This window comes from Palaemon carinicauda, chromosome 6 (assembly GCF_036898095.1).
Source record: "Palaemon carinicauda isolate YSFRI2023 chromosome 6, ASM3689809v2, whole genome shotgun sequence".
Taxonomy (NCBI): Eukaryota; Metazoa; Arthropoda; class Malacostraca; order Decapoda; family Palaemonidae; genus Palaemon; species Palaemon carinicauda.
Window position 1 is genome coordinate 90,226,414 of NC_090730.1, and position 15,694 is coordinate 90,242,107.

Here is a 15,694-nt window from a genome sequence, read left to right on the forward strand (position 1 = left end):
ATGGGAACAAGTGACAAATTCATAGCTAATTTGTATTTTTCCCTAATACAAACCCGTAGTTATTTATATAAATTGGCCCACCATCACCTGTCCCCCAGAAGTCCTGCCTGCAGTCAAAAGTGACGTAGCTCACAGTTGTGAGAGTATAGTATATGTAGAGGTGGCTGGGTAACCCCCCCGCCCTACCTGCTCAATCGATTTGGTAGGGTTGCCACCTTGCACTTTTAGTCTAAGGGCTACATTCTAGCTTTGCTGAAAGAATATCCACATAAATAACTACAGGTTTGTAATAGTTAGGGAAAAATACAAATTATCCCCGAATTTGCCACTTTTATTGTAAAGTGTTGTACAGTACAATATAGTGAATCTTTCATCACAATGATAGTTATCTCAGAAGTACTAAACCACAATTTATAAATTTTTGTTCTATTTTACATTTGTGATGCTTTCAAAATTTCAACTGAAGTGGTTTTTGTGCATTGCTGTATTACTATAAGTACTGGTATTGCCTTAAGGATAGGATAGGAGATTTAGTGTTAAGCCATAAGGAAAACATGGAAACGGAATACTGTAACCTAACAAAAAAGTTTTGTAGAATGCAGCTTTGAGTGATGTACGTGTGTATGCAAGTATTTTTTCCCAAACATTAATAGAGAAATTAATCAAATTTGAATCAACAATTTAGTCGTGAATTATCAGTATTGTGCATGTTATGACTGTATACTGTATGTAGAGAATGAGATGTAATTAGTCTACTTTAATTGTATACAGGTTTGTGTACATACAATTGTAGCACCCAAAATGTTGCATTTTATTTCCTATATTTATATTTCCTCTGCAGTATTTTCCTGCTTCTTTCCTTTTCCAAGTGCCTTGAGACCATGTTTCCAATTCACTTTATCACTATGACTTCCAGATTTTGAACTCAAGTGTTGATGAATTATACTTTGTGTGTCAACACTGGCCTTTCCTCTTGAAACAATTCTTGAAGTTTTTTATATTATTTTGTTTTTTTCAGGAATTTTGGAAGAAAATGGGTCATATGGGTTTGCTAGGAATAACGGCAGATCCAGATTATGGTGGCTCTGGTATGGGATACTTTGACCATGTTCTTGTCATGGAAGAGCTGTCACGGGCTGCTGGTGGAATTGCCCTGTCATATGGAGCTCATTCCAACTTGTGTGTGAATCAGATCAATCGTAATGGAACCCAAGAACAGAAGGAAAAATATCTTCCTAAGGTAATTTGTTTTTGCTATACTGTACTTGTAGAGACTTGGAAAAGTACCATACAGTTTATACAGTCGCTTAGTATTATGCTAATCACGAGTTTTTGCTATTTGTAATTGCAGTACTGTATTTGAATTGTAATTTTTATCTTGAAGCTTAAAATAAATGAGTATACAGTATATGCTATAGGCCTATCTTCTGTATTGAAATGTATTTGTTCCGGCAAAACATACAAACTTTCCGTTCTTTACCATGGAGTATTTCGGCAAAACTGAATGTAGCCGATAAGCTTTTCTTTCTGGGTACGACTACCCACCACTAGTTAGCATGGTAAGCTCCCCCCCCCCCCCCCCATCAGCACTAGCGACTACTAACCGTACCTCTTTGATTTGGCCTAGGGCGCAGACGTGTCACTCCCACGTTAACCATTATAAAAAATTTCCCAACTGGCCTAAAGCTAAAACATTCTTTCTTTTGCTTTTACAGGTGTGAGTACCCATGAGGATCCCTATCATACGGGTTTGTCCGGCCACAGAAGGAGACCAATCCTCACGCTCTCTGTCCTGCATGCAGAGCCCATTCGTGTACGCAAGAGTCTCCTTGTACAGTGTGTAGGGAGTGGTCACCCCTCCTGTGGTTGAGATTCAGCAAACGAAAGAAAAAGAAGGCTAAGAGAGACTCTTCCTCCTCGAGGTCAACCTCAAAAAGGAAGAAGACTCGCCGACTTTCTCCTTCGTCTCAATCTCGCTATTCTGACTCTGCTCGAGTGGTTTCGCCCCCCTGGGGTTTCCACCAAAGAACGTTAGATTCGTCTATGCCACGCTTCGGTCCATCGAAGCACAGCTTTTCGGAGCTGTGAGATGAGAATGGGAGGAGGTTGCCATTTTTTCCCCCACCTCGTCATCAGGCCTGCCTGGCACAGTGAAGCGCTCTGCACTATGCTAGACCAGTCTTTCACAAGGCCAGGCCTAAAGGTACTGACTCGCTAAAGTTAGAACCTGCCTTTACTGTCGCGCAAGCGCTCAGCCTCCTGTCCTCGCTCGTCCTTCTGAGAGAGGAAGACAATGCGTGCTTCTCCTTCGGGAGATAAGGCGAGCAGGACAGCCCCTCTCCTAGACGCACATGTAAGAGAGCGTGCAACTCCATTTCGAGCGGAGAGGCCTAGTGCAGCATTGCGCTCCTAACCTCCAAACAAGGAGGGAGAGAGAGGGCTCATTCACTTGAGTTGAGTAAGCATGATTACCCTTACGAGAACAAAGTTTCTAGGCGTACGAGTAAAACCTTGGACTCCTTAGATTCCTATCATAGGGAGAAGAAGCGGGTTAAGACAGGCGAGCGAGCTACCTAGTCTCGCCAACCGCCCCCCTCGTGGCTGCGGCGAGTCACCTCTCAAGCGCTCGCCTGACAGAGGGAGGAGAGGCACGCAAGTCAGTGTTCACCTCCGCCTCTCACCTAGTGAGCACACTTACACCTGAGCAATCAGGCAGAAGCGCATGCGCTAAGGTGTATGGCCATGACTCGCCTTGCCAGGGCACACAGGAAAACTTTTCTTCCAGTGAGAATTGATCAAGGCATTCCGGTCACTGAGCACCAGCGATCATCTCATCACCAGCATTCACAGGTAGAGTCCGCTTAACCTGAACAACTGACAGGGGCAACAGCGAAGTGGTTTGCACATTGTGGCCTAAAGTAGCTTGCAGACGGCCCAGTGTCAGAATGCCGACCACACTCTTAACTTCTCACTACACAAAAAATCAGTTGATTGGCCAGAGATCTAGGCAAAAAGTAAAGTCAAGTATATACAGGGCACTGGGCACCACCCCTCGATTTTATACAGATGCAACCTTAGAATTTCCTAATTTTCTATCTTGAGTATAACATCTTGCTTCCACTGGTACTCTGTACTGAGTTGTAAATAAATGGAGCAGTATACTTTCTAGGTAAGATATTTTTACTTGAGTATGGCCGCATTTGAAAAGAATAAAAAACTAAAGGCTGAGAATCAAGGAACAATAGGTAAGGAAATCCATACTACATCTATATAAAAAATGGTTTCTTTCAAAATGAGAAAGGGAAATAAATTTTCAGAAAACAAAACAAACCACCCACACATTGGGCACTCCCACACCAAATACAAAGTCACCAGGAACAGGTTATTTAGTAAGCCCCCACACTAAGAACAAAGATATAAAATACTGAATTTTTTTTCAAAATATACTGTCCTATCTTGTTTATGATGTAAAAATTTCAAACCGTTTACATCAAGACAGAGCCTTTTCAGTTAAGGTACATAAAGATTCAAGCTAAGGAGAACCGAGCAACATTACAGTTCACTACCTACACAAGAAGTAAACAGGGTCTGGACATTGACTACCCTTAATGTCTGATTACCGCAAATATTTTAGCTACCAACATATGGTTCCCTGTATCTGGGGACAAATACGTGACCTTATTCCTGGGAGAACTGTGTCACTACAGTATATGAAAAGAAGCAGTTACACTATGATGGGGGAAAGGTCTGTCAGGGATAAGACTAAAATACGAAGGAATACCTCTCTCATTGGAATACTTAGAGGAGTCTCTAGATTGATCCTTTCTCACAATTTTTCCTTTTTCTTGTTTTCCTTAGATCAACATGGTGACCACTAGACTCTCAACATTCACTGTCTAGTTTCTTGCATGGGTTAACCATAACCTGATAACTGCTGGGTGCAGGGCGCCGTTACTCTGTAAAAACAAAGAAAGGGGTTATGAAACAGTGGAGATGGACAAGAGCACAAGTTACAGAAAAAAACTAAAATTTTAAAAATTATAGTTGAATAATTTTTTGTGCTAAATAGGAATAAATTTGTATTTTTCCTAAATGTTAATGGTTTTTTTTTCACAGTGGGCCAGGACTTTTATTATTACTCGAGGTCTGCTCATCCTCTCTCTTTCCAGGGCACTCCACTTAGGCCCAGGGAACACCAGGGAGCTCCTCCAGGAACTTTGTTCTCAAAGGATAATGCTTGGTTTAAGGATCTTGTCCAAGCAGTGGGGCAGGCAGTTAGTATTTCTGCCAACCCCCCACCTAAGGCTTCTTCCCCGAAAGTACCCTACATCCCGTTGGAGTCCACGTTTGGGAGTGATGGTCCAGGGGACACGGGGCTATCTAGCATAGCTAAACAACTACTACCTCCTCCTCCTCCTGTCACCCAGAGGGCTTCAAGGTATGATGATTACCTCAAAGCCAAGAATCCTGACAGACAGGATCTGGCATGGGAGAGGTTGGGCATGATTCGGATCATGACCAAGAGGAATATAGAGGACCGAGTGCCCGTCATTCCCCCGACGGCAGATACAATCCACCTTTGTATGAGTAGGGGATCTAATCCCAGAGAGAGGTCTCTTTGATGGAAAGCTATAGGCTTTTGCCTATAGAAACGGGCTTAGAACCTTCTGCCTTGCTAACGAAGGTTTTTCCTCTTCTGAACACTTCCGAAGGTGCAAAACCAATAGAAGTGATCAGAAGGGAAGATTCCTCCCTACTGAATGAATTTGAAATTCGCCCAAGCGAAAGAAAGGACTCAAGGACGTTGCCCAAGAACTGGCGTTCTATGGATGAATGCCAGAATTGAGGGGAACCTTTATCAGTCCACTCTGCTCCCCGAAAGACCGGGACACTTACTTTACTTTAAGGGGACCGTCCGCTATGTCTGCCATTTTTTTTCTAATGATCCAAATTACACGATTTCTATATATGTTCTAGACATATAATACCTTCATCATATAAAAATTTCAAGTCAATTGATCAAAAACTTTTGGATTTATGAGCAAAAATCATGATTTTAAAAAAATATTTAGGTACATTTTTCCCCACTACTATTATACCAATTGTATTGAAACTTATACCACAAAAACTACTCTAACAACCGAACAATTCTGTCAGACAGAATTTTGATTTTTCTTTCTGTTTTTTTTTAATGAATTTTTATTTTTTTTCCTCGTCTAGACGGAAAATAATCGTGAAAAAAATGTAAAACGAAAATCAAAATTTTGTCTGACAGAATTGTGGGATTTTTATTCTTCTTTTCAACGATATCTTTTTCTCTAATATCGAACAACAAATAAGTGAGAAAAATGTACCTAAGTGGGAATAAGTATGTTTTTGAGTTATGAGCTCCCAAAGATTTGCAGCAAGCTTTCGCTTCTTTTCTAAAAGAAATCAAGATAATATTATGATAACTTTTATTGTTCATTCCTACATAAATGCACCCTAAAGGAGGTATTTGAACCCTCAGTTTACTACTCCTATGTTATGAGTTGCCAGCGATCTCTAATTGTTGCTAGTGATTTAGTTAGCAGGTTTCAGCTTTGTACTCTTATCCATGTTTCCCTCTTTCTTGGTTCTTTTTTCTTGTTCTCCACTTACTTTTTGTTCTTTCTATCACCTTATGTAACATTGGCATTGCTATAAAATTCCAGAGGACGTTGTGAAAGCACAATCAACATACGAACTTCAAGTAAATAAACACATGCATTATAATTTCTATATGTCTTTGGAAACTTTGTGATTTTTTCGTAGCTGGTAGTTTTCATTCACCTACCCTCTACCAATGCCTTTCATTTCTGCCAGAGGTACGAGATTTCGAGAGAGAGAGAGAGAGAGAGAGAGAGAGAGAGAGAGAGAGAGAGAGAGAGAGAGAGAGAGAGAGAGAGAGAGAATAAAAGTATTTGTATAAATGGCAGTGGTATATAATTCGAGAGAGAGAGAGAGAGAGAGAGAGGAGGAGAGAGAGAGAGAGGAGAGAGAGAGAGAGAGAGAGAGAGAGAGAGAGAGAGAGAGAGAGAGAGAGAGAACTACGCATCTGTCAAACTCAGTCATACAGACGACGCCATAAGGATGACGTCATCATTTAAAGACCGCTATTTTCATTGTTTGGGAAAATGATTGACTATTTGTTCTTTCTACAACCTTAGGTAACATTGGCCTTGCTATAATGTTCCCGAGGGCGTTGTGGAAACACAATGTACATACGAACTTCAAGTAAACAAACGCATACATTATAACTTCTATACATCTTTGGCATCTTTGGCTTCTGTTTTCTTGTTCTCCACTTACTTTTTGTTCTTTCTATCACCTTATGTAACATTGGCATTGCTATAAAATTACAGAGGACGTTGTGAAAGCACAATCAACATACAAACTTCAAGTAAATAAACACATGCATTATAATTTCTATATGTCTTTGGAAACTTTGTGATGTTTTCGTAGCTGGTAGTTTTCATTCACCTACCCTCTACCAATGCCTTTCATTTCTGCCAGAGGTACAAGATTTCGAAACATGAGAGAGAGAGAGAGAGAGAGAGAGAGAGAGAGAGAGAGAGAGAGAGAGAGTTGAACATTGTTATTATAGTATTTGTATAAATGGGAGTTTTAAATAATTCGAGAGAGAGAGAGAGAGAGAGAGAGAGAGAGAGAGAGAGAGAGAGAGAGAGAGAGAGAGAGAGAGAGAGAGAGAATAAAAGTATTTGTATAAATGGCAGTGGTAAATAATTCGAGAGAGAGAGAGAGAGAGAGAGAGAGAGAGAGAGAGAGAGAGAGAGAGAGAGAGAGAGAGAGAGAGAGAGAACTGCGCGCCTGTCAAACTCAGTCATACAGACGACGCCATAAGGATGACGTCATCATTTAAAGACTGCTATATTTTCATTGTTTGGAAAAATAATTGACTATTTGTTCTTTCTACAACCTTAGGTAACATTGGCCTTGCTATAATGTTCCCGAAGGCGTTGTGGAAACACAATGTACATACGAGCTTCAAGTAAACAAACGCATACATTATAACTTCTATACATCATTGGCAACTTTAGCTTCTGTTATTGTAAGAGTAGATTTCGTTCATCTACACTCTACCAATGCCTTCCATTTCTGCCAGACATACGATAGCTCGAAATATAGATGAAAAATCGCTATAGATATGCAAAATTAACACAAAGACAATTTTGTCAAACTCAGTCATGCAGACGACACAGTAAGGGTGACGTCATCATTTAAAAACCTCTATATCTTCGTTATTTGTAAAAATAATTGGCTGAAACTTCTGGGGAGTATGTACGACATGTTTACGCATACATAGAAGCAATAAAACGATTTTCGATTTCTGAAAGTTATGTCAATACCCCATGGCGGACGGTCCCCTTAAGGGTTCCACAGTCATTTTATTAAGTTTATTTTAGAGCATTCAATATTTCACACCATATATTGCTTGTTTATTGTCAAATCCACACTATTGAAGCACTTAGAGAACAAGAAAGTCTTCAGTTTTCTCTTGAAGGCCTTATTAATATTATTGTTGTTGTTATTATTATTCATTATTATTTATTATTATTATTATTATTATTTATTATAATTTATTATTGTTTGTTATTTATTTTAATTTATTATTAATTATTATTATTATTATTATTATTATTATTATTATTATTATTAAGCTAAACCCCTAGTTGAAAAAGCGTAATGCTATAAGCCCAGGGGCTCAACAGGGAAAATAGCCCAGTGATGAAAGGAAACAAGGAAAGTAGAATATTTTAAGAACAATATTATTAATAGTGGGAGCTTATTGTATATTCTCGGGGCCGCACATTTAAAGGCTCCAGGTTCCAATAATTTGAAACCATCTGTAACTAAAATCTTGTCAACATGATTTGTTGGCTGCACAATATGAAACAATTTCCTTAAATATTTGGATGTCGGTTTCTGACAACTTGATGGGTTATTGTATATATTTTAAACTATTCTCGCTTTAATAGGCAGCCAGCGTAAATTACCGTATTTCCCGTGTCATAAGACGTACCTTTTGTCCTTGAAAATGCCCCCCCAAAATCACCCTACATCTTAACACTTAAGAAAAAGTTGCATAGGGGAGTTTGACACCCCTCAAACACCCAACTAATAACATACAAGCACTCAAACTCACGAGACAAAATATAAACCTACAATTATCATTCATATGTAATAGATACATTTATTTTTATATTGCACTTCATTGAATGAAGTACAGTAACAAATTATTTGTTTGTTTTGGTAATCAGCTGATGACTGGCCAACTCGCATCCGCAAGCAAACATGCCAACTAGTGGTCTCATAGCAGACAACGCTATGACAGATTAGATGTTTATATAGTACATGTATTTATCTATTTTCTAGTATTTTGTTGATATTTTGTTATAAAGCAATATTTTGATAATGACTTTGTTGCCTGAGTTCCGAAATAATACAAGTAGACAGTTGTTAAGTACGACCTTGGAAAAAACTTTGTTTGTTGAGTGTAGTATTGCCAAGTTAGCAGAAAAGTAACTAGACCTAGAGTCACATAATTATACAGTAGCAAAAGTATTCCACCTAAAAGAATTTCTAGATTTCTTTGATCTATAATTACATTTTGTGTGAAAATTTGTATGCTATATGAGGAATTTGAGAAATATTACTGGAATAATACTTCTTTACCAAAATTGATTTAAGAACATTTGGCAACACTGCCTTCATATAAACAACACTTGAACACCAAATATAACTAAACGTGTAGTTGTGGTAGAAAGTATTGACTGGTTTAGTGGTTTCGTATATGAATATGTAATAAAAGCGGGATAATTGGCTTACAGTGAACCCTCGTTTATCGCGGTAGATAGGTTCCAGACCCGGCCGCGATAGGTGAAAATCTGCGAAGTAGTGACACCATATTTACCTATTTATTTAACATGTCTATTCATACTTTTAAAACCTTCCCTTGTACGTAGCACTGTTAACAAACTACCCTTTAATGTACAGAACACTTAATGCATGTACTAACGTACCCTAAACTAAAACAGGCACAAATATTAAAGGCGACTTTATATCATGCGTTTCTTAAACACGCCAAAAAGCACAATAAAAAATGGCAACCAATGTTTTGTTTACGTTTATCTCTGATTATAATGAAGAAACAAACGCATTTACACATCTGTGTATAGGTTAGTTTTTGCATTGATTATATTGATTATTCAGTACAGTATGTTGATTTGGTTATTACTAATGTTTTACTTAATTTTTCTTAGGACTTCCAAATGAATTTTTTTTCTTTCTGACGCCGCCTGAAACGACGGCGTCATAAAGTACGCTCAGTAAACAAACTAAGGAATTTAACGCGCAAGATGAAAGTGATAAATAATGATATTACAGTAAAAGCTTTTATAAAATATGTTATTACAAATATTATTTACCGTATCCATATAAAATCATACATACGTAGCAAAGCAGGAAAACAATCTACGAGAGAGAGAGAGAGAGAGAGAGAGAGAGAGAGAGAGAGAGAGAGAGAGAGAGAGAGAGAGGAGAGAGAGAGAGAGTTGTTTTACATACGTAAATGTAAATTTAAAAAAAAAATAGCCCCATTTCATATAAAATAGATTACAAATATTTTACTTTATCATATTACAGTAGTCTGTATAATACTGTAATTTTCAATATTAAACTTACCCGATAATCATGTAGCTGTCAACTCCGTTGCCCGACAGAATTCTATGGAGGGATACGCCAGCTATCACAATACTAGAAGGGGGTGTATTTACCAGCGCCACCTGTGGCCAGGTACTCAAGTACTTCTTGTTGACACCTCCTCAATTATTCCTCTGTCGTGCTTCCGGCAAGACGTTCTGGGATACGCTTATGTTCTTGGAGTATTTTCACGACTTTGGTGAAGTATTTCTCTTTGATTTCGGCTGTCGCTTTACTGGAAAACTTCTATATTAGCTTAGTTAGCTTTTGGAATTAATTTGATTAATTTTGGTGACGAGAGAGTATGAACTCTCGTTCACCTTTCAATGGCCGACCCTTCCCTTAGACGGAAGTGTTGGTGTCTAAGAGAGTATAGACTCTCTTTCTTAATTTTGCTTAACAAAAGTTATAGATTTATTTTATATCTCTCCGCCTCTTATAGGCCTCTTCGATTAACTTCCTTTTATTATAAACTCATTAAGATTAATTTTTATATTTGTTTATATTCGACCTTCCTAATAGTAGGCGGTCTTTTACCGAAGTTAATAAACTTTGAGCCCGTCATTTCGGTTTTACCTGTTAACATATTATGCTATTTCCGCCACAGAGTTTGAAAGATTTTCTTTGACAGTCTCGTACTGTTTTCAAAGCTGAACTAACGTTTTGTTTTGTCTCTGCAGTTGTTGACGTTCAGAACGTTCAACTTGCACTCTATCGTTACGATAGAGAAAGAATGTTCACGGTTTCACGTTGCAGTAAGAGTAACCGTGTCTAGCGTTTTGTTCATTCTTTCTTAACTTAATGGTTTTGATCCTAATAAAGGAACTTTTCAGTTTTTTTTTTTTTCCTTTAACAATAATATGTTTTAACGATATATATGATTGGGCTCTTCTCTCAGGTTCTAAGTCAAGAGAGAGAGAGAGAGAGAGAGATAGAGACGGAGGGAGAAAGAGGATAAACGTTTCATTCAAGCCTGCCAGGCGTACGAGTAACGTCGTTATCGTTTTTTTTTTTTTTTTTTTTTTTTTTGCTCTTCTCCCTAGTCTCTTTAGGGGAAGAAACTAAACGTTTCTAGAGTGATCTAGTGTTTAGTCTCTTTCCAACCACTGATTTATCTTTCATTAGATTTTTCTGTTACATTGTAATTCTGTTTTCGCAATTACTAACTTTGAGAAAGGATAGAATTGCGTATTTCAGGTACAAACCACTTAAAGTTTCGAGTTCAGTGAAATAAGTGCAAACAGAAATCAAAGTGATAAGTGATTAGTGCGTGAGGGTACTTTTGTGCGCGCCAGTCGTCCTCCCAGTCCGGGACCTCTTGCAAGCTCCCAAGCCCAGGGGAGAAGCAATGTCGAAGGGCATAAGGGTTCAGCAGGCCTTGATCGGCGCACAGAAGTATTCTCGGTGGTTGTGGGCGTGTCTTACCGAGACCGTCACTCCCACCCGCAGACGATTGAGCCCTTATTTTGCTCGTCTGCAGAAGAGATTAGGGGAGAAAATAAAGGCAGAGTAACGCTGGTCTCAGGTCTCAAGACTTCTTAAACGTTAAGTCCAGACCTATGCCAGACGTACGAAGTTAAAGTTCACAACCCGAATGCAGTCATTGGGTTAGCTCTGACTCTCCTCAGTCATCAGTTGATTACACTCCGACTAAGAGGAGTAAGGTTCTGCCACAACAGATCTCTGCTGTTAAGGCTTTACCTCAGCAGAACTTAGTGTCTGCCGACCCCAAGTTAACTCTACTGCAGTCCATACAGTCACAACTTTCGGTCTTGATGCGTGAGTGTCGGGCTGAGAGTGTTGCACCGCCTGCACTCCCTCCACCTGTTCTCGCTGCACCTGTGCTCGCCCAGCCTGCACCTGCTCCGCCTGTGCTCGCCCAGCCTGCACCTGCTCCGCCTGGTCGCAGCACCATCTGCCAGGCGTACGATGTTGTGAACTCTACTACAGTCCATGCAAGCACAGCTTTCGGACTTGATGAGTGAGTGTCGGGCTGAGAGTGTTGCTCCTCCGCCTCCGCCTACACTCCCTCCTCCTACACTCGCTCCGCCTGATCACAGTACCATCTGCCAGGCGTACGATGTTGTGGACTCTACTACAGTCCATGCAAGCACAGCTTTCGGACTTGATGAGTGAGTGTCGGGCTGAGAGTGTTGCTCCTCCGCCTCCGCCTACACTCCCTCCTCCTACACTCGCTCCGCCTGATCACAGTACCATCTGCCAGGCGTATGATGTTGTGGACTCTACTACAGTCCATGCAAGCACAGCTTTCGGACTTGATGCGTGAGTGTCGGGCTGAGAGTGTTGCACCTCCTGCACTCCCTCCACCTGTTCTCGCTGCACCTGTGCTCGCCCAGCCTGCACCTGCTCCGCCTGTGCTCGCCCAGCCTGCACCTGCTCCGCCTGGTCGCAGCACCATCTGCCAGGCGTACGATGTTGAACCACTTTCGGAGTTTGCTGTTCACAGTGTTGTTCAGCCTCAGCCTTCTTTAAGGCAACCCTTGCTTTGGGATCAGGAGAGTTACACTCTTCCTCCTCCTCCCCTTGCTGCTCCACCAGTGGTGCAACTCTCGGTTGGGGTACAACAACCTCTCCCCTCCGTGAGTCTGTCTGCTCAACCAGCGCTGCACCGAGTTCAACCCTCATCTAGGCAAGCTCATCTACACCATGCACTTGCGCCTCAGGAGCCTCAGCTTGCTAGAACTTTACCTTGTTCTGCGCAGCCTCAACCTTCTCATGCTCCACTCATCTCTCAGGAACAGGAACGGACTACTCCGCCTCCGTCCTCCGCTCAGCTGGTGCAATCCTTGGGTGCAACTCTTGCTAGGAGTCAACCTCCTTCACCCTTGCACCTGCCTTCTGCTCCGTCTGTTGTTCAGCCTATGCAGTCTGAACCTCAGGTTTTCCCTCAAGTTGAGGAAACCTCTGTTGTTGTTCCAGCTCGTTCTGACTCTGCTGTTCAGCATACCATGGTTTAAACCCCATGCAAGCATGCATAAAGCACTCTAGCACTGGTCATGGAATTTCTGAGAAATGTTAAACGCCATGCACACGCTCTGCTTTCCTTTCAGCAGGCTCTGCTTACAGCAGGCTCTACTTACTACATGCTCAGCATTCAGCATGCTCTGCATTCAGCATGCTCTGCATACAACATGCTCTGCATACAGCATGCTCTGCATACAGCATGCTCTGCATTCAGCATGCTCTGCATACAACATGCTCTACATACAGCATGCTCTGCATACAGCATACTCTGCATACATCATGCTCTGCATACCTTACCGCATGCTTCTCAACACATCTTGGGTTGTTGCCAACTCACTAGACTGTCAAGCAGTTTCATAACGTTGCCTTCTAGTCTGCTGCTTTGCACCAGTGAACCCTCACTCAGAGAACTTAGCTTTTCTAGGATAAGGTCCCTGTAGATGAGAAAGTTCTTTTCTCCCTCCTTCTGATATTCCCTTGAGGACTCTGTCATTTGGAGGGTGCCTTTAGCTGCATAACCTCTTATGGACTTTTATTTAAGCATAACATGCTTACAGGGAAGGTAATGGTTACACTTCAGCCGCTAATCCCGTCTGTTACCACACCTGCTCCCATAGACCTTGAGCTGTGTTGCATGGCATGCAGTCCAAGCTTAGTCCTTGTTAGAGGATTTTTTGTTTACGGAGTCAATGTGTCACGGGGAAGACGTTCAACAACCAACAGAAGGGACTTGTTGTGACGCAGTGGGCAACCTCAGCAACCCGTTAAGGAGTTGTCTGTACGACCCAGACAGTCTAGACAGATTCGGGTTGTCACTGTACTTCCTCGCTTGCCCATGATTGACAGTTTACAGACTGTGCAGCAGTATCATGATCTTGTGTCCGGCTCCGTCAGACGACTGGCTTTTAAGAGCTCCCTCAAGTCGTCGCTGTCTGGAGATTTTCAAATGGACTATGGATCTGACCAAGGAACTGGGCCTCCTGGTCAATTTTGAGGAGTCTCAGCTCGTTCCATCCCAGACCATTGTCTCCTTGGGTATGGATCTTCAGAGTCGAGCTTTTCGGACTTGTCCGTCGGCCCCAAGGATCTTCCAAGCCCTAGAATGCATCCAGAGCATGCTGAGAAGGAACCGATGCTTAGTCAGGCAGTGGATGAGTCTAACAGGGACACTTTCATCGCTGGCCCTGTTCATCGAGTTAGGGAGACTCCACCTCCGCCCCCTTCAGTATCATCTAGCTGCTCACTGGATAAAGGACATGACGCTAGAGACGGGCTCAGTTCCTGTTTCCGAAGAGATGAGGTCTACTCTAACGTGGTGGAAGAACAGCATTCTTCTCAAGGAAGGTCTACCATTGGCTGTTCAGTCCTCCGACCACCGTCTCTTCTCGGACGCATCGGACACGGGCTGGGGTGCGACACTGGACGGACAGGAATGCTCGGGAACATGGAATCAGGAGCAAAGGACACTTCACATCTATTGCAAGGAGTTGTTGGCAGTTCATTTGGCCTTGATAAACTTCAAGTCCCTCCAGCTTAACAAGGTGGTGGAGGTGAACTCCGACTACACCACAGCCTTGGCTTACATCTCCAAGCAGGGAGGGACTCATTCGAGGAAGTTGTTCGAGATCGCAAGGGACCTCCTCATTTGGTCAAAAGATCGAAAGCTCACGCTGGTAGCTAGGCTCATTCAGGGCGATATGAATGTCATGGCAGATCGCCTCAGCCGGAAGGGTCAGGTCTTCCCCACAGAGTGGACCCTTCACAAGAATGTTTGTAGCAGACTTTGGGCCCTGTGGGGTCAGCCAACCATAGATCTATTCGCTACCTCGATGACCAAGAGGCTCCTCTTGTATTGTTCTCCGATTCCAGACCCAGCAGCAGTTCGCGTGGATGCCTTTCTGCTGGATTGGTCCCATCTCAACCTGTATGCATTCCCGCCGTTCAAGATTGTCAACAGGGTACTTCAGAAGTTCGCCTCTCACAAAGGGACACGGCTGACGTTGGTTGCTCCCCTCTGGCCCGCGAGAGAATGGTTCACTGAGGTACTGCAATGGCTGGTCGACGTTCCCAGGACTCTTCCTCCTAGAGTGGACCTTCTGCGTCAACCTCACGTAAAGAAGGTACACCCAACCTCCACGCTCTTCGTCTGGCTGCCTTCAGACTATCGAAAGACTCTCAAGAGCTAGAGGCTTTTCGAAGGAGGCAGCCAGAGCGATTGCCAGAGCAAGGACGACATCCACTCTCAGAGTCTATCAGTCTTTATGGGAAGTCTTCCGAAGCTGGTGCAAGGCCAATGCAGTTTTCCTCAACCAGTACCAATGTAACCCAGATTGCTGACTTCCTGTTACATCTAAGGAACGTAAGCTCCCTATCAGCTCCTACGATCAAGGGTTACAGAAGTTTGTTGGCAGCGGTTTTCCGCCACAGAGGCTTGGATCTTTCCTCCAACAAAGATCTACAGGACCTCCTTAGGTCTTTTGAGACCTCAAAGGAACGTCGGTTGTCCACTCCAGGCTGGAATCTAGACGTGGTCCTAAGGTTCCTAATGTCATCAGGATTTGAACCGCTCCAATCAGCCTCTTTTAAGGACCTCACATTAAAAAAACTCTTTTCCTCGTGTGCTTAGCAACAGGTAAAAGAGTAAGTGAGATCCACGCCTTCAGCAGGAACATAGGTTTCACATCTGAAACGGCTACATGTTCCTTACAGCTCGGTTTTTTGGCTAAAAACGAGCTTCCTTCCCGTCCTTGGCCTAAGTCGTTCGAGATCCCAAGCCTGTCCAACATGGTGGGGTACGAACTGGAGAGAGTACTTTGCCCAGTTAGAGCTCTTAAGTACTATCTAAAGGTCAAAACCATTACGAGGACAATCAGAAGCCTTATGGTGTGCTATCAAGAAGCCTTCTCTACCAATGTCTAAGAACTCAGTTTCTTACTACATCAGGCTTCTGATTAGAGAAGCAAATTCT

At 42.1% G+C, this 15,694-nt stretch overlaps 1 protein-coding gene across 1 annotated transcript in view; it reads left to right on the forward strand.

Moving 5' to 3' along the window:
• The window catches only part of LOC137642595 (isovaleryl-CoA dehydrogenase, mitochondrial), a 225,601-nt gene that overhangs the window by 35,310 nt on the left and 174,597 nt on the right, over positions 1-15,694 (forward strand). Inside the window, exon 3 of the mRNA XM_068375291.1 lies at positions 1,019-1,240. Coding sequence (XP_068231392.1) covers positions 1,019-1,240 — 222 coding nt within the window. The remainder of the gene's footprint in view (positions 1-1,018; positions 1,241-15,694) is intronic.